Source organism: Lytechinus variegatus, chromosome 14 (assembly GCF_018143015.1).
Source record: "Lytechinus variegatus isolate NC3 chromosome 14, Lvar_3.0, whole genome shotgun sequence".
Classification (NCBI taxonomy): Eukaryota; Metazoa; Echinodermata; class Echinoidea; order Temnopleuroida; family Toxopneustidae; genus Lytechinus; species Lytechinus variegatus.
In genome coordinates, this window is record NC_054753.1 from 26,514,842 (window position 1) to 26,539,311 (window position 24,470).

At 38.7% G+C, this 24,470-nt stretch overlaps 1 protein-coding gene across 1 annotated transcript in view; it reads left to right on the plus strand.

Moving 5' to 3' along the window:
- Positions 1–24,470, plus strand: part of LOC121427724 (mesenchyme-specific cell surface glycoprotein-like) — a 36,005-nt gene that overhangs the window by 7,873 nt on the left and 3,662 nt on the right. The window contains exons 2-11 of the mRNA XM_041624259.1: positions 9,995–10,351; positions 10,928–11,149; positions 12,480–12,678; positions 16,150–16,273; positions 16,862–16,976; positions 18,362–18,523; positions 18,901–18,960; positions 21,825–22,069; positions 23,232–23,449; positions 23,826–23,920. Coding sequence (XP_041480193.1) covers positions 10,126–10,351; positions 10,928–11,149; positions 12,480–12,678; positions 16,150–16,273; positions 16,862–16,976; positions 18,362–18,523; positions 18,901–18,960; positions 21,825–22,069; positions 23,232–23,449; positions 23,826–23,920 — 1,666 coding nt within the window. The 5' untranslated portion in view covers positions 9,995–10,125. The remainder of the gene's footprint in view (positions 1–9,994; positions 10,352–10,927; positions 11,150–12,479; positions 12,679–16,149; positions 16,274–16,861; positions 16,977–18,361; positions 18,524–18,900; positions 18,961–21,824; positions 22,070–23,231; positions 23,450–23,825; positions 23,921–24,470) is intronic.

A 24,470-nucleotide genomic window follows, 5' to 3' on the forward strand; every position in this document is an offset into this window, starting at 1 on the left:
TAGATAAATGCATTGAGGTGAACCATATCCAAATTTGCTCAGTTTCGATCAAAAGTGGATATAGTAACCTTTAGAAATTAGCCTCTGAGGACGTCAACAATACCAAACACTGTAACCATGGTAACGGGAAATTAGTACAGGATTGTCAAATGACACATCGTAACCTTCAGCAACGATGATTCAGATTAAGAAAAAAAATCACGAAATATTGTTCAGAAAAAAATGTAATGTTGAGTCCCTGACTCACTGTAGTGTAGTACAGGTCAATCCGCTTTATCCATGCGGGTAAAGACTCTTCTTAAAGGCTTGGTCCCACGGCACTTACGGATGAAGAGAGGGTTACACTTCGTAATTCCGAAGGTTCGTAATTCCGAAACATGTAAATTGCCTATACCTCGATGTTCGTTAATTCGAAAACGAAATAAGGTTCGATGTTCCGAAGGTTCGTTAGTCCGAAAACGAAATAAGATTCGTTTATCACACTCTAAAAAATGAAGTGCTAATTCAGCTCTTAAAGAGCGTGTATAGTGACTGCACTTCGGAGTGCTGATTTGTCTAGTTCAAATTCGAACGAGAAAAATCAGCACTCCGAAGTGCAGTCATTATACACGCTCTTTAAGAGCTGAATTAGCACTTCATTTTTTAGAGTGCATCACGTTTTCGGAATAACGAACCTTCGGAATTACGAACCTCACTTTGTTTTCGGACTAACGAACCTTCGGAATTACGAACCTCATTTCGTTTTCGGACTTACGAACCTTCGGAAATACGAACCTTCGGAATAACGAAGCTTCGGAATTACGAAGCTTCGGAATTACGAAGGTATGCGTGAAGAGAGGATGTAAAACGAAAAAAAATAATCTAGCCATCCGTTTGAAAACGTTATGTATCCGTTGTGAACTCTTTACATACGTGTTTCATACGCTCTATATCCGTCGAGCATCGGTCCACTGTGATTTCATTGTTCGCCCACTTTGTTCAGTGTCCGAAATTTTGCTTTTCCGCTGTATCCGTTATGAGAACCTTTTACATTTTCTGATGAATCGCCCTTCTTACTGTTGCGCCATTTTGTTCGTATAGGTCCTGATTATTTTGAGTAGACAGGCAACAGCGATATGGATAAGCAAGTATAATAAAGAGAAAGATGTGACTGATACCTTGATTAATGTATTGAACAAATAATAAGTTCATGTGTGTCTTGGGAGCGTTTCATGAAAAGACTCGTCGGAGTCTTTTTTTAATCCGACAGTTACCAAAGTAGCATTTCTTCTCAGCCAATCAACATGATCAAAATCAAGAAAAGTTATCACATAACAAAAAAATGTTGATGAAACTATCGGATAATACATCGGACAAGTCCTTTGATGAGATGCATTTTGGTCAAAGATGTCCCCTATCCTAGTTTCCCATCCCTTAGCCTTCCTGAGCGTTGATAACATTGTTCGGGATCACGCAATTGTGTGTGAACACCAAGCGATATAACCTGAAATCATGGTGGAAATCGGGCAACACGAAAGCAAAAACAAGAGTAGTTAATCAAACAATTCTGCAATGCTCAAAACGATCAAGGGGCGGTTCAGAGAATTAGAATTTAATGAAAAATTTAAAGGCACCGCAGACTCGGTACAGTATCCCTACATTTCTAGTTGGTTTGAACAAAAATATTGCCAAAATTCCGCACACATGGTACAAGAAAAAAGTAGCCCTCCGAAAGTTAGACAAACTTAACACAAAGATTATACATGACAATTTAACCATAACCCCCCCCCCAAAAAAAAGATAAAACAAAGAAACAAAAAACAAACAATGCACTGAGTCGTACAAATCCTCTGCATTCGTTTTAATGCTTTTCTTAAGGTTGTACGAAAAACATGCCTAATGAGATTCCCATTCAAAACCAAAGGAGAATTTTCATGAAACAAATTAATGCTCAGAAATTCCTACTGAGTACTGTTAAAAGCTGCTGAAATCCTTGCATCTGATTGGCTCAGAGCGAATTAGTCGGTGAAAACCACTCACAAAACTTTTGTATCCAATTTGACAAGGAAACGTGATCAAGGAGAGGAAAGAGCGACATGAATGATTTGATATCGAAAACTACGTGAAAAAAAGGTAATAACATCTACACCATGAACCTTATCCATCAGCCGAGATTTGAATAGAGGACATTCCTCTTTTAGACCGGAACATACCAAAATGAAATTAATGTTTCTTTTCTTCCCATCTGTTGTTTTAGCCTTAGAGCGAAGGGTTCTTTTTTGCAACGCGGCAGTCATCCATAATAAAAGAAAGAACATTGGAATACCACCGTTTTTCATTTACAAATTCGTTTAAAAGTGTATTTGACTTCCGAGGGCGAAATAATTTTAGAATGTTCCGAACTCGCACGGAGACAGACAATTATTGTGTTTATAAGGGGGTTGCCATAACTGAGAGAGTCCTTAAACTACAAAACGCAGTGCAAACATGAATGAATGATGGATCTTTATGACAAACATGCGAAGGTGGATTTTTTCACCTATTTCTCAACCTTTTTCGGGGAAAGGTCTCTCTGCTGCATGTTTCCTGCGTAAATATTCTCTTGCTGAATGAACGCCAAAAAACCCAATTAACAACAAAAAGTTGGCTGCCACATTAGTGTTACAACCCTCCCCCATGATTGGCATTTTTCTATAGTGACGATTTAAATAATTAACCTAGTTATTGTTTTCGTTGTTTTAAAATAAAACGTGTCATTATGAGGGTGCAGAGGACATTCGAACCCTTCTTCTTCTTCTACTACTACTACTACTACTACTACTACTACTACTACTACTACTACTACTACTACTACTACTACTAATACTACTACTACTACTACCACCAGGGGTTGATCCAGGATTTTCCAAGGTGGTGAGGGGCACACTTTTGTTTGAATGCAATGTTTACATTACACATTTTAATTTTGCTTCTCAGGGGGGGGGGGCACGGACCGGCTTTGCCCCTCCCCTGGATCCGCCAGTGACGACGACTACTACTACTACTACTACTACTACTACTACTACTACTACTACTACTACTACTACTACTACTACTACTACTACTACTACTACTACTACTACTACTACTACTACTACTACTACTACTACTACTACTACTACTACTACTACTACTACTACTTCTATACTACTACTACTACTACTACTACTACTTCTACTACTACTACTACTACTACTTGTACTATACTACTTCTACTACTACTACTACTACTACTACTACTACTACTACTACTACTACTACTACTTCTACTACTACTTCTACTACTACTACTACTACTACTACTACTACTACTACTACTCCCTCTTGTTCGTCTAACTCCCCGTTCATTCTCATGTATATCAAAGGAAAAACTCCTCGCATGTATATAACAGTTATGGGATCTTGTCCGTCAGTCAGGTTTATTTGATTCCAATGTGAAGTTCATGTTGATGTTTATCCCGTGAGCACCTGGGAACTAGGTTAACAACTCACATACAAATCGAGAGATCCGTCGAACAACGTACTTAAAGAGAGAGTTCCAAAGAGTTTTGCGGGATTCCTAATTATTACTGTCCAAAGGGCAAGTCTCTCAGAGTTCTAGACAACGGCATTTTGTAAAAACATGAGGGAAATAGTACTTTGATCATGGTCCATGTTTTGATTTACCTTGAAAGGTTTATAGAGAACCAATATGCGAGATGAAATGACCAATTACCCAATTTTGGCACGATATACATGCTACATTGTAATCCAAAATACTGAATCTTCAAACCTATACTTGGTGTCAAGTAATGTGACTTCATAACCGACATGTGTATTTTGTTTTCATGATACTTCCACGACTTATGTCCGTAAAGGTCTCTCCAAGAATTATGTTCCCGTTTCATGATCAAAAGTCAAGCCCTTTAACTTCTGTCCTCACCACCGTACTGCAGAAATAGTTGTAGGGTCAGAGTGTCGGTCATGTTTTTCCCACTGGAAAGTTCAATACCAGTTTTAATCCCTAAACGGGTCGTGAGATGAAAAAAAAGAAAGACAGACAGAAAAAGTGCGCGGAACTGAGAATAGGAGGTTCGTTCCCACCAAAAACATAAGGCACAGAAAGTTAACTGCTCTTTTCCCCCTCCCTCTCTTTCTCTTGTTCACCCTTCCCCCATCTCTTACCTAGCTCTTTTTACCCTTCGCAGCTCTCAATCTGCCCCATTTTCCTCATCTTAAAATAATCTTTATAGTGTGCGAAATTACCTAATTAATTAGTCATGTATTTCCTCTAATCAGTGTTGATTGTTTTTTTTAGGTCTAAACAAAATATAGGCCAAGTTATCAACTATCGTTTGTGCCCCTCTCACTCAAAACAAAACTGTGATTTTTCTTTAAAAAAATATGGCACATCCTTTGAGTGGCAAGATATATTCGATGTCCATCGTCCACAATTTTCAGCCAATATGATATCAAAGAAAAAAAAAGATAAGAATTCTTCTTATTATTTTTTATATACTTATTATCATTATTATCATGTCTGCAGTCTGTTGTCGTCATCATCTAAATGTCACATCTGTATAACGGGCAATTATTTTGTATACGTGTGTTTATATCTTTTTTATGAATATGTATTTTTGATTTAACAATAAATGCAGAAACTCTTGCCAATAAAAAAGAAGAATTTGTGATGATTATCTATCCGGTGTGATATGGAACCTAAATGTCAAGTCTAACATGTCTAAGGTAAAAAAAGTTCTCTGTTTGGAAGAGACCACCTGAGTAGCTAGTATTTCAAAATAACGCGGAAGGCATTTTTGGAAGACATTCTTGTACTCAGGTCGTACTTCGTTCACACTTTACAATCTACCGTTTTGTGAGATGATGAGATCCAAACCCAAATGGTATTTGGAGTATCGCTGTTTATCCAGGGCAGTGGTTTACCGATCGAATGGATGGGGTATATATTGCATATTGCAATATCGTTATGTCATTATGTCATTATCGTTTTGATACTCTTAAGTGACACCACAAAACGAGAGTGAAAAAGGTACCTGCATGATATATCATTGATAATAATCTGTACTACGATTTCTAATAATATACAGGACGCTGAAGAATTCAAACTAGAATGCGTTATGAATAGGCCCATTTTTTATACGAATAGAAAGGTGATTTGGCTAAACGAATTAATTGGTTTATGTTCCATGTCTACTAATATTATTACACATGTTAGAGATGGACAGTCATCGAATATTTATTCACTAACATGTGACCGTCATTGTGCTCTGAATAACATTCTCTTCATATTTTTCTTTACTTTCATCCTGCCGTGTTCCGCCGTCAATGCGGCCGTGAGTTGAAAGAAGCAGTCCGTGATTAGACATTGATATTGTACAAACTGTAAACAGAAGTTGATAAATAACTTAAATCCTGGAAAATCGATGTGCAGATCTGGTTTACCTTTGGCAATATTACACTGTAAAAACTGTGGTGTTAAAACTGACACCAATTGGTGTTAAAAGAGGACCACACCCTGAGGTGTTAAAATAACACCCTAGGGATTGAACATAACACCAAAGAGTGTAAATGTAACAACCATAGGTGTTGTACTAACACCTATAGATGTAAAACTAACACCATCAATTTAACACCAGTGTAAAATAACTGGTGTGGTCCTCTAAATATATACACCGGTTAACACCACATTTTTTGCTGTGTAGATGTTTTTTTAGGGGGATGTATGTACATTTTAAGATAGAGGCAATATCTTGATCGATTCCTATCATAATCCCATTTTTCCCATTTTCCTCCTAATATCCGAAAGAAACATGGCTCATATCCTGAAGAGAGCGTTTAACTCTTAATGTTATTGAGGGCATTATGTGAAAGCGGAAGTATGCGGATCAAATAATAACATATTTTATGCCACAAAATCGTCTGCTTCTTAATTTGCTGCTTCAAATCTGAAGAATGTTGGTTGAAAAGCATTTTCTAACACAGGGCATCGGCCACCAAAACCAAAGCCAGGAAAGCTGTGCCTTTGTAAAGCCCCTTTCACAATTGACGTCCGACCAGTTTACGACCGCCTGCATCATTTTTTTTTGTTGTTGCACGAACGATCTCTTGGTGTCTTGCGAGCACTCGCAGTCGTTGTAGACGGTCGCACGAACTCGAGGTGGTCGTGACTGGTCACATCTGACATGTCTGAACTTTGAACATGTTCAAAATCCGAACGCAATCAAATACGATCGATTCACTCGCATCAGGCCGTACCCGGGGTCGTAACCATCGGTCGGGCGATCATCGGCCTTGGTAGTCGCTATTGCCCAAACAGCTGTGTGTTCTCATTAAGATGCACATTATCACTAGTATATGCGGCGGATCTCGTTTGATCAAAGAAACGATATCAAACGTTGAATGTCCATCTCTAATGTCCATGCACGGACTTATCATTTATGGAGGATGGGTGTGGAGATCCATGAACCAAGTTGGTGACGACATCTGCTCCTGCAACAATTGTTCAGGTCTTTATACCTCGGTCACATTTTGCTCTACGGCGACCGTTCGGCTCTGCTTGTATTAATGCGTAATCGGTTTTGCTTGTATGAGTGCGTAATCGGTTTCGGTTATGCCAGTCATTTAAAGGCATTGTTTAACTTTGTGAGCAGCCGATTTAAAAAAACTGTCAAAACAAGAAGAAACATGTGTACAATTGCATGTATTAGAACTAATGAACCCTGAAAACAACCATTATTGATAATGAAAAGCTAAAACTACAAGGCAAACCCCCATTTTGTAAATAGGTGTCTTATAGACGCCTAAATAGTACACATAAGTGTATGGAATGAAATTAAGATGGTGCTTCCGGTCACTTTATATTTCAATTTTTGAAGCACTAAATAATTATTTTCAAACGCAATTTTTTCTGGGCTTCATTTTTTAACATAATCACAGACACAGGTGACATGTGTGGCCTTCTAGCTCAGATTTTTTAAAAGTCAAACCAATGTTAATCAATCACTTTAAGGCCTCTACATCTTTCTGTAATTTCTTTGTTACAACTTCCGACTTTCTGTTAGAGGCAACTACTATACATCACCAGCAAATATGCTGCAAGTACCTTCAGTAATACATTCAGATATGTCATTAATAAAAATTAATGTCATATAATATATGGCTTAAAGGAGAATGAAACTTTTGGACCAAGATAGCTTGTGTGAAAACAGAAAAATCAAAGAAACAGATCAACGAAAGTTTGAGAAAAATCGGACAAGTAATGAGAAAGTTATGAGCTTTTGAATATTGCAATCACTAATGCCATGGAAATCCTCACATTGGCAATGCGACAAAGATGTGTGATGTCACTCTTGAACAACTCTCCCCATTACTTTAGTATATATTTCACTTAAATTGCCTCTTTTATTACATCTATCAGTAGAACATGTATTCTTTCTATAGGAGGGCATGTAATACAGATTTTTAAAGAATACATCATGGATAAAGAATTTCTATCACCATACGAAAAAGCAAAAAGACACATTTTCAGGGTATTTTATAGTCTATCAAAGGGAAAGTTGTTCATCAGTGACATCACACATCCTTGTCGCGTTGCCAATAGGAGAATCTCCATAGCATTAGAGATTGCAATATTAAAATGCTCATAACTTTCTCATTATTTGTCCAATTTTTCTCAAACTTTCTTCGTTCTTATTCTTTGATTTTTCTGTTTCGACACAAGCCTACTTGTTCCAAAGGTTTCATTTCCCTTTAACGAACAGAATTTCCATCGGAGCAATTGTCGCCGGAGCAAACGCCATGGAACCTGGAAACATTGATTAGTACAGAAGCTTTAAAATGTCATTTAATCTTCTCGAGATGGCGAGTTAGTCCTATCATGTCGACGACTTTGCGATTCGACGCGGCGACACTATGTATCTTTGGTTGTCAATTCGACTTATCAAAAGTTTATGGCGTCATGTGGGGGGTGATGTAAATAACCATAAGCTCACTTATGGTTAAGCTTCAACGGAAAGTTGATACTTATTGCAGGACTGGTCATCTTAAATTTGGTTTCGTTTTATAGCTTAGCTATTTCATGGACATATCAGAGATGGACATTTAACGATATCGTTCCTTTGATCAAACGAGATCCGTCGCATATAGTGATTATATGCATTTTAAGGCGCTGTCACACCTTGGCGTTTTAGAAAGCGTATGCCCGACGTATGAGGAATTTGGCGAATACGCTGGCGTACGTCGAATACGTTATGGGTAAGTTTTGCATACGTTAAGAGTACGCTTAAACACGCTGGTATACGTTGTCATACGGCGAGGTCGTCGAAAAATTTTGTGCAAGCACAAAATTTTTCGACGTATGCCAGCGTATGGCTCATACGTCCCGCATACGCGGGCCATAAGTTGTAGGCAAGTTACGCGATCGTTGATACACGTTGACGCACGTTACTCGTAAGTTACTCATAAGTCGATGTACGTCGAGATAATGTCCAGCGTACCCTAAAACTTACTTCTAACCTATGAGTAACGTGCTTTGAACGTATGTGTAACTTAACTCCAACGTATATTGACGTATGAAGACGTGCTCCGGACGACCACAAAACTTACTGAACGTGTTTATAACTTACAGCTACCGTATAATGGCGTATTGACAACGTTTATCATGTTTATAGGAATTGGTATATAAAGGTGGGGTTCACAGGAGTTTTCTTCGGCATGGCGGTGGTGTTGATAGGTGATGTATCGTGCGGTTATGATTTGAATAGTCGAGCGGCAGCCTTTTTATAGGCTACGACACGTGTTCGTCAGCAATACGCTGCCGCGCGCTATGCGTAAGTTAGGCTATCGTAGGGCATAAGTTGTGTACGCCAGCAATACGCTAAGCATTCGCTGGAATACGTTACTTATAAGTTAACGAAGCGTTCGATATAAGTTACTAATACGTTATGTATACGTCCAACTCGTTATGAATACGCTAAGTATACGCCCAGAGTTGAAAAAAAATCAAAGTTCAGCGTATGCCGACGTTTTAGAGAAATTTTGATACGTCGGGCATACGCTGTCTAAAACGCCAACGTGTGACACCACCTTTAATGAGAACATTCAGTTTGTTACAATAGCGACTATATACCAAGGCGTATCTAAAGGCATAGCTTTCCTGGCTTTGGTTTTGTTGGCCGATGCCTTGTGTTAGAAAATGTTTTTCAACCAACATGCTTTAGATTTGAAGCAGCAAAATTAAGAAGCGGACGATTTTGTGACATAAAATATATTATCATTTTGATCCGCACACTTCCGTACGCCCATAATGGCCTCAATAACATAAGAGTTGGACGCTCTCTTCAGGATATGAGCTATGTATCTTTCGGATATGAGGAGGAAAATGGGGAAAATGGGATTATGGTAGGTAATCAATCACAACATTGCCTCTATCTTAAAATATACATACATTTTCCCAAATAAAACACATGGAACTAAGATTGCCAAAGGTAAACCAGAACTGCACATCGTTTTTCCAGGATTTGGGTGATTTATCATCTTCTGCGCTTATAGTTTGTACAATATCAATGTCTAATCACGGCCTGCCTCCTTCAACTCATGGCCGAATTGACTGTCGAAAACGGTAGGATGAAAGTAGAAACAATATGAAGGGAATGTTACTCAGAGCACATGTTAGTGAATTCATTAACTATTCGGTGAACTAGTCGGTGAGTGTCCATCTCTAATAGTCCTTGGAATTACCAGTTCTAGATTTGGTGATTAGTTCAGCTTTGTTTACATTCTTGATGCTTCTGTTGTCATCCATTTCCATTTGACTTTCAACCGGCTTCTCCTGTCATTCCTGTCCTAGTGAGATGTGTTCATTCATTACGTTCCCACATCTGATTCTTTTGTTCAACATTCTTATAATACAATCATCCCATGGGGTTAGATTCATTTATTTTGACATTGATATCGATTTCTCTTTTCTTCCTTCTAGGAACTGAACCTGTACTGGTGGCAAGCTGACGGATCGACGCGACAGCGGTAGATGATAGACACCACATCTTCGAATACTGCCTTACAGAACGTTTGAATCTCCCGAAGATAATATCGAAGCGGTTTATAACCATGGATCATATCTTGCAAAGACATTTAAGGAACATTTCTGCTTCAATATGGTTAGTCTTACTGACAGTCTCCTTGTCAGCGGCTCGGTTCACCTTGAGACCTATTTCAGTGCTTTATGTACCATATGAATTTCACTCAACGACTGGGGAAGGACTCTACGGTCTCGTGAAAGGGCCTTCAGAACAGAGCAGCTATGATTATAAGACTCATTTACTATACATAGCAGGTGAGACACATTTACCTTTCCTTTTCATTTTTAGACCATAAACTCAACTCATTAAAGATATCACATATGCATATCAAGAAAACAAACTTAATCAATATGATCCATCCCCCCCAAATATTATATTTTCATTTTCTTTCAAAGTAACAAGTATTTTTTTTCAGAAATGTCATCTGTATGATTGGCACACTTATCCCCTGTGCTGTTTTAGATTTATGAGAGCGATCAAGGGAAAATTTTCTCTGGACCCTGTCGGAATATAGGCTTGGATACTCGTTCAATAACATTAATCATGTTAATAGCAACAGTATTTTATGTAAAAATCACATAGATTATGAAGAATTCAAATAAAAGCATCACGACGTACATGAAACACTTCACGCATCTCCTGTCTGAAATGATAATAGAGTAAGCATTTTCCTTCATTTTTAACGACCTATCCAAAAGGTCTTACCCACAAATGGCGTAACGTTACATACATAAAATCTAATGAGTAACATGACCTACACAGAACACTCCGTAACCCGAAAAATTGGTTCCCATAATCAAAAGTTTTTTTTTAAACGACCTATCCACAAGGCGACACCTACGTCCAAATAGCCAACATCACCGATGCGGCCAACCCAGCTATCATCCACTCCCGCCCCGTCAGATCGTCGGTGAATGATATCGAGGTTTGTGGTGACATCGTCGGCTACCTGGAGAACGGCATTGCCCACAAAAACGGCCAGGGAACCCTCCATCTCCTGCACACCTACAACGTGACCAGCAGGAACTGGACTGAATACTTGGAGATCCCAGGTTAGTCACGCCCTTTCTTACTGATGATACAGTCACACCAACGAATCTAACTCCTAACCGATCAGTAGCATGTCATTGGAAGTTAACGGAGTAGCTTTCTATCTTCCTAGATATCGTTTCCTTGGTGTCACTGTACCGTGACCTGATGCTACAGTCAGTCGCACCAGGAAACCAACCCCAAACCAATCAATAATGTCAAAGGAAATGACGTAATAACTGTAGATCAGGGAAGCGTTTTATAAAATTTTTGTCTGACACATTGTCAGATATGACAACTTTCCTTGATTCTGATTGGCTGAGAGGCACTGTTACTGTGGCAACTGTCGGATAAAACATCTGACAAATCCTTTCATGAAACACTCCCCAGGGGCCCGTATCACAAAACATAGCAATGATCGTAGTTTTTTTTCTATGATTGATTCCATTGACTACAATGTGAAATCAAACGTGAAAAATCAAGCGTCCGATCAATCGCTAACCTTTGTGTTACGGGACCCAGAAGTCTGTTTTGTAGGTCTGGCAGCAGCATAATGAGAAAAACCATTAAATGAAAACGAATAAACAAAACACCAAATCATGGTCATTTAGTTTTGGCAAATTGTCATAATTCAAAGTCTTGATTATGTGTAAAGTGGATTTTATTTTGTTCGTGAATAATATCAAACTCAGTTTTATGGGAATAATATTGCAAGAAAGTTATGCTACAGTGGCATAGTGGAGGAGCCGTGGTGTAGTGGTTCTGACGCTCGCCTTGTAATCGGAGGGTCGTGTGTTTGAATCCCACCGCTGTCGGGCGTCCTTTGGCAAGGCGTTAATCCACACTTTGCCACTCTCGACCCAGGTCCCAAATGGGTACCCGGTAGGATGTGATTGTAGCGTGTCCAGTACTGTGTGCGCCTCACACAGGCGACTGACTGGAATACTCCTCAGGGAGTGGAGGATGTGCACACATTGTGTGCGGGAACGACTGATTGAATCCGATGACCGGGGTAGTAATATATCTGTAAAGCGCTTAGACACGTCGTTCCGATGTATTAAGCGCTTTATAAAAGCGGATTATTATTATTATTATTACGGCAGTTATCCACCGTCACTCTCCACCCAGGATGTCGTTTCATGAAGCTGTTACAAGCCACTTTAAGAACGACTGGTGATCCACTCTTACGCGCTAAACCGTCGCCAAGAAAAGGATCACCAGTCGTTCTTAAAGGTGCTCTAAACTTCCAAACAGCCTTACGAAACACCCACCTGGTGTTAAATGGTTACCATAATATATCGACAACACGCGTGTTTCTCATAGTACGTATGTCGACATCTGCTTTTCTTATAGTTGGCAGCGTTCCAGATATGCTTCACTTCACAAAGGACTGCCAGACCATCGTGGTCGTCAACGAGGGCGAATACGGCGAGACAGATGTTCCTGGCGAGTTCATCGATCCCGAGGCGATTGTGTCCATCATAAAGCTCGACAGTGATAGCAGTGATGGGTACAGGATCAACAACCTCAACTTCACATCCTTCAACGAACGGTACGGTAATTGACTTCTGCGCTGACCTCGATATCAACATTGAGATAATTATATCGTTGAACCTAAATGTTCTTAGATGTTCTCTTAGGTGCAGTTACTCGGCATACAGCTTTATGCCACCCCCTTACACCGTATAATTTTGTTACAGAGTATTTTCTATTACAGACATTTGCCAATCACAAAGCAAATATTTCAGCATAACAAGGGTTGATTGTGGTCCTCAAACATTCTGCTTGAACCAATAGCGTAGTGAGGGGGTGCATCATGGTGCGTTTCTAAAATTTTCATAAATATCCCGGGAGCGAAGCGAGTGAGAAAAACTTTCGATCTTTCTTAATGAAAATTCAATTTGGTAGCAGATTTTGACATATAATTTAGAAAATCGTGCGATTTTCCATTCCTTTCCTTTCGTTTTCTCCTGCATTTTTTTCATTGTCGTGGAACTTTTTGCCATGACCTAAACACCCAATCTGTATCGAAGTGGTCTTGACCGTCTTGGAAAGGCATTTCGTGATGCAAATCTCGTCTTTATCACATTCCATCTTTTGGGAAAAATAGTGACTATCCCCCGGGACTATCCCAAGTGTTACTTGTTCAGGTTCATTCCAAAGAAGCAAACAAGAATTTGGGAGATATAGTTTTGAATAAAAATATTTTCGATCGAAAGTATCAGGGTTCAAGACAGTCAAAACAAAATATCGTTACCCACTGAAAGAAATCAAAGACGTAGAATTCGAAACTGTCACCCTACAGGGGAAGTCAAGGTGCAGGGATTTCATTATTTGATGTTTATTCTTCATCAAAAAATAGAAAGGCCTATGGTTTCAGGTGTCGTGACATCCGACACATATTGAAATTCACCTAACTCAAAGCAGTACATGTAGTTCCATGCTTAAAGGAAGGCAAATGCGAAGCCACAGCAGTCATCATATGACAGATGCATCTTCAGAATATAAACGACTCTTTGAACTGTTTGTAATGTTAGTTCAATAACCCGGGTCAACCCAAGTCCAAACGTGACAAAATTGACGAAGCTAGTTTAAGACTGCAAGAATGTTAGGCTATGGGATCATGTTTTTGAAATGTTCTTGAAAATATTGCCGCGAAAATGGAAGATTGTTGATGGATTGGATTTGGTTGTCAATGGTAGAAGACGTGACAATTTGTATATTTATATTCTGGTATTTTGCGAGTGGTAAAACGCACTCTGTAAGAAAAGATATCGAGTACGAAAAAGGTAGACACATTTACTCGAAAGCTGTTCAAACTATATATTTTTTAAAGAGATCACTGAAGTGCTCTGTGAGAATAAATAATGAGTAAATGTGAAAGACCTATTAAACAGGGATTCGCTTCAAACCGTGTTTCAAAATAAAAATGAAATATCCGAATAATTAGGTTTCTACCTAAAATGTAAGGTTATTTAGTAAAAAATTCATGTATTATTTCAATTGTGAAGTGATGTATTTTTCTCCATCATAAAATACCAAAAATAGTAGGTGGAAGTTAGATATGTGGAAGAGCCGTGGTGTAGTGGTTCTGACTCTCGCCTTATAAACAGAGGGTCGTGTGTTCGAATCCCACCGCGGTCTAGCGTCCTTTGGCAATGCGTTAATCCACACTTTGCCGCTCTCAACCCAGGTGCTAAATGGGTACCCGGTAGGATGCGAAAGATATTGTATGTTTGATTTTGCCAGCGCCATAATGAGGCTGCGATGAATGCAAGGAATGCTCCCCAGGGAGTGGAAATTGTGCACTTTCGTGCGGGATTGAAATGAATCCAATGACCGGGGTAATAATATGCTGTAACGCGCTTTGAGCCATTCTGGGAAAAGCGCTTTATAACAATTGGGTATTATTATTATTATTAGATATTGTGTCCCCCATACTGTTTGTGGTAGGGGGACACGTCCCCCTGGGATTCCCACCCATGCATCTAACAGATAGATTGCCAACAGAACAAAGTAGGGGAAGGGTGACGAATAGGGTGACGGAAAATGTTGAAGAGGAGAGGAGTCAGGGTAACTAACATGTAGAAAATGAAATAAAATGTTGACAGAGAAAAACGAATAAGTTAATGTCAATTTTAATAAATTGTGAAACCAAGAATAGAAATGCGGTACCCTTTTGACCCGATACGAATGTGTCATTAGCGGATCTAGTTTTTTTTTGCTAATAACCCGTTCCCATTGCCGTGGGATCCTTTGCGAGCGCCACGATTGGTCTTTAGTAACTGATCGCGAAAAACTTTGAACCATTCAAAATATATCTAAACGATCAATACGGTTACCACGACTGATCAACATGATCTTATACGATCTGATGCGATCACTACGATTAAGATCAAGATCACTGTTTCAATCCTGGCTCAAATCGTAATTTGTATAACTTGAGTTTTATAAATAAATAAATAAAATGATAACGTTTCATTTACCCAGGGTAGCCACTTCAGTTAGGAAACTGCTCTACCAGCGGGCCCTGCACAACATAAAATGTTATTATTACCCTTCTCCAACATGTCCAATCTAAATGCTGAGCGCCTAGCAAGAAGGCAGAAGGTCCCATTTTTATAAGTCTTTGGTATGACTCGGCCGAGGATCGAACCCACGACCTCCCGTTCATGAGGCGGACGCTCTACCGCTGAGCCACCATGCCCGGTTATATACAGATTATAAGTGTATTTCCGTAATTCAGATTTTTGCTGTTGTTGTTGTACCCGGATTCTGTTCTGCATTAATCCCTTCGTGATTATAAGTTGTTAAAGATATGTGAGCAGATTGATTCTAAATTTACATTTGAAATTCATATATATTCATTTTCTTACCATGTTAAAAGGTTTATACGTAAACTTGCAAAAAAAGTGACAGTGGAAATTAGGTATGATGTTTGGCCAATTCGTTTTACCCAATAACGATGAATTGCGGCGTACTGCTCCTCTCTCTTTGATCTGCCACTGTTCTGCGTGTGCGACCACCGTAAACACGGAAGGGGTGTTGGAGTTTGATCCCCCTCTCCTTTTTATTTTTAGGGAGCCCAAAATGGGATTAAAATCCGTTAACCCCCCCCCCCCTCCCTGGATCTGCCAATGCATGTTCCTTCTAACACTTTATGATTATGATAAATATGCCCAGTGGCGTAATGAGCCCAAAAAATTTAGGGGGTTGAGAAAATCAGACAAATTTCATTAAACAGTTGCGAGCGAGTGAAGCGAGCGAGCAAAAATTTTGACATATTTATTTCATATATCCGATCTTGTGATAGATTTTGACATAATATTCAGAAAATGTCATATTTCACCCTCTTCTCTTTCCTTTTTCCTTTTTGCCATTTTTTTTCTTGGTCGTAAAAAGTTTGGACAGGGGGGGGGGGTAAATTCCCCAAGACCCCTCCCCCGCATCTTCACGCCACTAAAATGTGCCTATTATGATTTTCCTCAATATCATAAGTTATATTCTTTTAAACCTGACACAGAGCAGCTGAATACGAAGCCAGCGGAGTCCGATATCCATTCAAAAATTCAACATTCTCTCAAAACCTGGAACCGGAGTACGTAGCCATCAGTTCGGATGACTCAACGGCATATATAGCACTACAGGTACGTAAGTCATTCCCCAACACTCATTGTGTATCTTGTGTGTATTCCTCTTATCAGATATGGATAATGTATATGCTTAACGAGCTTGTTATTCTATGTTCAATATTAAAACAATATTTTTCAGCTTCGGCACACTTCCTTCCATTTACAAATATACCTTATAATGACCCAATGATAGAGGTCTGGGTGTTGCGTGGATAAACCGTGCGAGGGAGGACAGCAAACAAAAGAAATCATAATGCATTTTGGAACACATTTGTAAGACTTCAAATCTTCCTAAGCTCCGTCTTGATTTTTCATTATTTAAATTATCAATATAGACCCTTCTGAATTATGGGAAGAAGAACGCTGTGAAATATATAAGCAGCATCTCTATAAACCCCTACTAGTACCATGAGTACGTCAGTTATATGTTATGGAGAAGCTCCAAGAATTGTATCGTCTTGTGACTGTAAAGAATCTCAAACGTCATTGCGTCAAGAAAAAACTAAGACAAGTGCATTTCACACTGGATTTTGAAAGTAAAGAGCATTATGGAAATTAGTGACCTATTTAATACGGTATTTTAACAATATATTCTGTATCAAGGAAAATAATGCCATCGCAGTGATCGACATTGCAGAGGAGAGAATAGAGGAAATCTACAGCCTTGGAGCCAAGTCCTGGAAAAACCTTAATCTGGATGCTAGTAACAGAGACGGCGGTGAGACACTATTAAAACCAGTCATTTCATAGTTCTGGAGATTGTAAAAGAGTAAATTATCCTCGAGAATAAACATTGAACGTTCACATTAGTTAGTAAAGCAGAATTAAGGTACAAATAATTAGTAATCAAAACATTTGATTTAAAAGTGATAAAAAATAACATATTACTGCCAACTGGAGGAGCCGTTGTGTAGTGGTTCTGACTCTCGCCTTGTAAACAGAGGGTCGTGTGTTCGAATCCCAACGCGGTCTGGCGTCCTTTGGCAAGGCGTTAATCCACACTTTGCCACTCTCGACCCAGGTGCTAAATGGGTACCCGGTAGGATGTGAAAGTCATTGTAGCTTGTCCAGTACTGTGTGCGCCTCACAGGCGACTGACTGGAATACTCCCCAGGGAGTGGAGGATGTGCACACATTGTGTGCGGGAATGACTGATTGATTCCGACGACTGGGGTAATAATATATCTGTGAAGCGTTTAGACACGTCGTTCCGACGGATTAAGCGCTATATAAAAGCGGATTATTATTATTAACTGGCTGTTCCACGAAGATGTTCACCGCATTTGCTCACGGCTGGGCCATGATGATCTGGTGGTAAAACAAATGCTCAAAATTTACCATTGGATTTTTTTTTATATTTTCATATAACCCCAAAAATCTTGACAAACTACGCAAAGATTCTAACTGTAACTGATGAGGACCAGCAAAAAATAGAATCAGATTCAGCATTGAAAACATGAAGCAGATACTCGTAATATAGTTGGTTTACTTAATGACATCTTTTACCTTGGTAAGATATATAAATGAAAAAAATCCAAGTCCCTCTTAAGCGCATAGAGACGTTAAAAGAAATGTGATATGCACTTTAATTATTATAAAAGGTATACAAACTGAATATTAGTATTGTTTACCATTATTTCTGAAAAAGACTCATTAAAAGCAGGTAGATTTTTTAAATCAATAAATTGCATTAAGGATTTGTTGGCAAAGTATTGAAAAGACGTTGCTTTATGTGTCAAATTTTAAACGGAGAGCAACCCGGATCATTGCTGGAATTGACTCTCAATATGCCATCGTTCGGTAAAACATGGCTAATCTGAATAAGGTTTTAAAACGGACAAAATATCCCCATAAATCTTTTTGTACTGATCAGCCCGTTATTAACCTTTACCCTAAAGTGAAATTATTTCTAAGCACACTCTCCGAGCAATTTCATATTTACATTTTTTATTCTCACATGCCTCGCATTGGAAGCAGTCGATGGGTCGGATTTTTATTATAATCATTTACATCTCTTCACCATTCATCACAACTGTTAGACGTGCCTCAATAATTCTAATTCACATTTTAACAATCATCATTTCCTATTTATTGCTTGTGCAGGGATTGTATTTCGTAATTATGATATCTACAGTCTCTATCAGCCAGATGCTATCAGATACTTTGACGTCGACGGGACTGGATATATAGCAACGGCCAATGAGGGCGGTAGCGTGGAATATCCGACGTGGACTGAAGAAAAACGCGGGAAGTCGCTTGTAGACGGTAAGAGAAATTCACTCACTTATTACTAAAGGTCGACTTGCACTCCAAATTATGTTTGAACTGTTTATCGTTTCTGACTGCATAATAAAAAAAACAATTGCTTTCTACTTAAGACTCCTCTTCATGTCCAACCTTATAGATTTTTGTTTCAATACCATTTTGATGAAATATCTAAGTTCCTCATAGAGTTTTTCGATGATTAAGATTATTTACTTATCATTATTATGTTATTTATCTCATTAACGATGAGTTCCCTCTAAAAATCTAATCATAAACCCATTTCACCCATGATAGAGGTCTGGCACTGTAATGGATGATTTTTGTAAGTTGTTGTTGCTTCATTCTTTTTGCCTGTTGTCCTTGCTTCATATATTCAGATGGACTGGTCTGGGGTGAATCGCCGCTAATATCTGCTCTGAATGATACATCAAAGCTAGGTAAGTCTAAAACGAGGTGGCACCGCTGGATATGGAAGCTTAAAAGTGCCACCGAGATGTTGAGATAATTATCTCGGGAAGTCGACATCTTGATAGCAAAAGATAAGATGACGAGATCCCAGATCTCATCATGTCGACATCTTTTAGAAGAGATGATGACATGACAAGATCCCGGATCTCATCATGTCAACATCTTTAAGAAGAGATGATGAGATGACAAGATCCTGGATCTCATCATGTTGACATCTTTAAGAAGAGATGATGAGATGACAAGATCCTGGATCTCATCATGTCAACATCTTTAAGTAGAGATGATGAGATGACAAGATCCCGGATCTCATCATGTTGACATCTTGTAGAAGAGATGATGAGATGACAAGATCCCGGAACTCATCATGTCAACATCTTTTAGAAGAGATGATGAGATGACAAGATCCCGGAACTTATCATGTCAACATCTTTTAGAAGAGATGATGAGATGACAAGATCTCGGATCTCATCATGTTGACATCTTGGAGAAGAGATGATCAGATGACAAGATCTTGGATCTCGTCATGTCTACATCCAGTGGAAGAGATGATCAGATGTCATGATCTCGTAACTCGTCATGTCTACATCTTTAAGAAGAGATGATGAGATGACAAGATCCCGGAACTTATCATGTCAACATCTTTTAGAAGAGATGATGAGATGACGAGATCCGGGATCTTGTCATCTGATCATCTCTTCTAAAAGATGTCGACATGATGAGATCCGGGAACTTGTCATCTGATCATCTCATCTACAAGATGTTGACATGATGAGATCCTGGATCTTGTCATCTCATCATCTATTCTACAAGATGTTGACAAGATGAGATTCGTGATCTTGTCATCTCATCATCTCTTCTAAAAGATGACGACATGTCGAGATCTGGGATCTTGTCATCTCATCATCTCTTCTAAAAGATGTCAACATGATGAGATCCGGGATCTTGTCATCTCATCATCTCTTCTAAAAGATGTTGACATGATGAGATCCGAGATCTTGTCATCTCAACATCTCTTCTAAAAGATGTCAACATGATGAGATCCGGGATCTTGTCATCTCATCATCTCTTCTAAAAGATGTCGACATGATGAGATCTGGGATCTCGTCATCTTATCTTTTGCTATCAAGATGTCGACTTCCCGAGATAATTATCTCAACATCTCGGTGGCACTTTTAAGCTTCCATAGCTGGACCATAAGAAACTAGAAATGTTGATATGGAGATGGAGAGCACATGATTTGAAACGGTTTGTGGGGTTGTTTGATGCCAACACACAGCATTCAAGTAACGTGTGTTGTCAAGACCTTTCCAGTTTTACTTTTAGCACAAACATGACAAAGTTTGGCTGAATATTGCAGTATTTCCAAATAGTAGCAAAGCATACTTTGCGTTGCTGATTGGTAAGTATTTAATATTCAGGCAATATGTGTTTTTGAAAGTAAGGCGATGCTACGAAATTAGGAATAATTTGCTCACAAGAGTGTTACAGAGTCAAGTGTAAATTTTACAGCTTCGAATCTTTATAGAACATCACCAGAATGGTCAGGATGCTAAGGACTTTAATACCGGAGGCGGCCCTAAACTAAGTGAGTGTCGGAATTTACTGTTAGCAGAGATGATTGCTCAGCGACGCACGGAGGATCCCGGGGGGGGGGGGCAGTTCCATTCACGAGTGGATACCATGCGCGACCATTGGGTCTCGAAAAGCACCCTAAACACGTAATTTCCATATTCTGAAAATGCACCCCATAACAAGTACTGACGTGTGAAACCCTACTCTTAACAAGTATTGGAAACAAAACGATACTCTTGGCAAATATTCCCCGAAATGAACCCCTAAACAAGTATAAAAATGTTTTATTGTTACGGGTCCTTCGGTCGTCGGCTTTACCTTATTTGGTTTAGTTCGACCCCACCTTCTACACCTCGCGCAAATCGGACTCTAAACACGTAGTGTTGGGGCAAAAAGGACATCCTTTATAAAACATTTTATTTTTGTTTCATCATCCCCGCAAAATCGACCCTAAACACGTAATTTTCGTAGTGAAATAGATACCCTTTTTTCATTATTTTTGTGTTTTTGACACCCTTATCACGTTACGTACGTAACGTGCCCTATCGTGAAAAAGACATCCTTTTTACGTGTTTTTTTGGTCGCGCATGGTATCCACTCGTCAATGTAAGTGGCCCCCCCGGGCGGAGGATTCAATAGCAAAGAAATTGTCTTGCTAAATACCCGTCATTACAAACAGCAACCCAGTAGTATTTGTAGAAGATTGATGAATCAATATTAAAGCTTCGTCCTCGACACCGGACAAACGACATATTGGCAAGTTTTCGTCAGTCCTAGACCTTGTGGGGACGAAACTGCTGGTCCAGGGTCCCGTTGCAGAAAGAGTTGCAATCAATCGCAACTCTAAAAATCACGCGCAATTTGATTTTCGACCAATCAACAACGCGCATTCGGGACTTGCGCATGATTTTTAGAGTTGCGATTGATTGCAACTCTTTCTTCAACGGGCCCCAGTTCATCAAATCCTCCCTGCTGTCCTGTGTCATTTGACGGACATTTCACTTTACTCGTGTTTTGAATCCTCCGTATATCGCCGATTGAAAACTCCCTAGTTCCGGTTGAGTGGCCATTTTGACAGTTCTCAACCGTAGTATAGCCGTTCTACACCCGCCATGACCGCTAGTTACATGACAATCTAGAGAGGTGAAGACAGTATCTCAACCTTCATCGGCAGGTTCTAAACGTCGCTTTCGTGTGAAAGCACATTCACTTTGTCATAATTAGACGATTTTCTTGATATATTCTCTTTTATTTCCCCTAGGTCGGTTGAAATTTACCCAATACGAGGGCATCAATGCTTCGAGATTCGGGAAAATCGATAAGCTACATTTCTTCGGTGCTCGGAGTATATCAATCCGCAAGGCTAGTGATCTTTCATTGGTGTATGACAGTGGTGACGTCATAGAAGTGGAATCGGCGCGCGAGTTGACGAACGTTTTCAATACAGACACAAAGCCGCTCTCCGCGACGCCTGAAGGCGCTGCAGATACCCGCTCCGATGATTATGTAAGTTACTTTGAAGGCATAGGCTAATATTATAAAGGTAAAAACTTAACTTTGATTCATTTTGTATTCAATATTTTTTGTAAGGATGAACAAACACCTAGAAAGAAATTCAAAAAATCGAAGTCGGAGAGAAACTATCACAATATCTGGAAAACCATCATTCAAATCCCCTCTGGAGATTGATATAGCACATGTTAGTGTATGCGATGAAATTAAGATGGTGTTTCCGGTCACTTCATATTTCACTCGTTTGTTTTCTTGGCTTCATTTTTATAACATCACACGCACAGGCGACAAGTAGGACCTTGCAGTTCAGATTTTCAAGAGTCAAATTAATGTTAACCTACGCCTTCAATCAAACAATTACCGCTGGACGTGAGAAAATGTGTTGTCAGAGGTGATGGGATAGCACATCACCAAGGAAGTGACAGTACGCCCACACTTGTATTTTTTTTTCATATCAGAAACAATTCACTATCAGAATTAAGGACTTGTTCCTAGTCACGGAAACAAGTATATGTACGTTAAAAAGTCGTTAATATACATGTAGATTAAAATTAAATCCTTCAATACAATATGCACACATTAGTTCTTTGTTCTTCTAACTTATCTCAAAAAACCCTATGCCTATTGATGTAATAAACAGATAGTATTTAGTGCAATGCACTTTAAATACCCTAGTATAACTATTGAGATGAGGTATGAAATGAACAGTAAATATTTGCCAATTGCAAATAGTCACGTGTTTCTTCCTTAGTTTAGTGGACATCAATACCATGGTAAAGTGGAAATGAATGTATCACATTAATGGATATTTGAAAATTCATTTTTGGGTATTTGAAAATGCATTTTTTTTCGTAAAGTCATGAAACAAACAGTTCTCACAAAGTATTATTTGAATTTCAATATAATTTCGAATTCGAATATGACTTTGAATTTGAGTGTGAATTTGAAAAAAAAAAATTAATTTGAACTTGAATTTGAAGTCGAATCTGAATCTTAATTCGAATTTGAATTTAAATTTTAATTCAAATACGAATTTGAATTCAAATTTGAGCAGCACGCGTGTAATGTTTACAAAGTGATTTTTATTCAATGTTCTTGCATTGATTTCCTCCAAAATTTCCTTAATATTTCTCACTTATTGTCATTGATCTTATAGGGTCCAGAATGTGAATCCCTAGCATTCGCTGAAGTCGATGGCACCAGGTTGCTCTTCGTGGGAATCGAACGGCTGTCCGCCATTGCTATCTTTTCATTTCCTTCCGGGTCAGCGATACCAGAGTTCGATAGCTTCTATCGAGCTGGCGGCACTAACAAAACATACGATCAACTCCTAGAAGATAGGAACGTGGGTGACCTAGATCCAGAAGATATAAAGTGAGTCAAGATTTTAAGTACAGTAAACCTGAATTATTCTGTTTTTAAAATGAGAAACTAAACACTTAAATGAAAGGATAAAGTGTTATTTTAACACATAAGGAGCGAGTAGAGTGACTACACTTCGGAGTGCTGATTTTCCAGATCAAGTTTTGAAGCAGAAGTGAAACTCTCAGTTTTAGAGTGAAAGTTTCACTTGTGGAATTGAAAATAATTCCATAATTTCAATTATGCTTGAACACTAGATTCTTAGATAAGACTTTTAAATTCGACTTCAATTTTGTAAGATTTAGCAAAATAAGTAATATTTTCCGACAGTATCTTGTGATTATAGATATCGAATATGTCATCTTTATTTAAAAAAAATCTCTTTCAGATTTATTTCTAATGAGAAGAGCCCAACCGGGAAGGATTTTCTCATCGTTACAAATAACATTGCAGGAACTATTGCCTTCTATGATGTCATCAAGAGTAAGTATTTAGGTCAAACGAGAACTATTATTCATCATGTGAATATGGTACATAATCAGTCAAAAAATGCATTTTTCGGAAAACATTTTCTCAAAAATATTGAGTGCGTGAATTACTTCTTTGTTAATCCCTTTTAAGAGTTGTATTGATCTTATAATATAATACTTAGTAGATATCAAACCAATTTAGAGTTATATCTGAAACTCTGAAAGAAGGAGTGTCAATTTTCAGTTGACATGAACGGTGGATTTTCAGTGGATAAAGAATACTCCCTGGCCCTGTTTGAATGGTCACTTTAGGTTATCTAAACATTTTTTTCATTCGTGTTTGGTCATTGATTACATTGTTTTCAATTAATTTTATATTTAATTGTCTTTAGTAGACCTCTTTGTATTATTCATTCAAAATAATCACTGAAAAGCTCAATATGAAGAGGAACACGCACACACGTGCACCCAGCCTCCTGCCACCATCTCTCTCACATACCCACACACACGCTACATTGACAATAATACACGCACAACATAAGACGGTGTTCGACTTGAAAGTA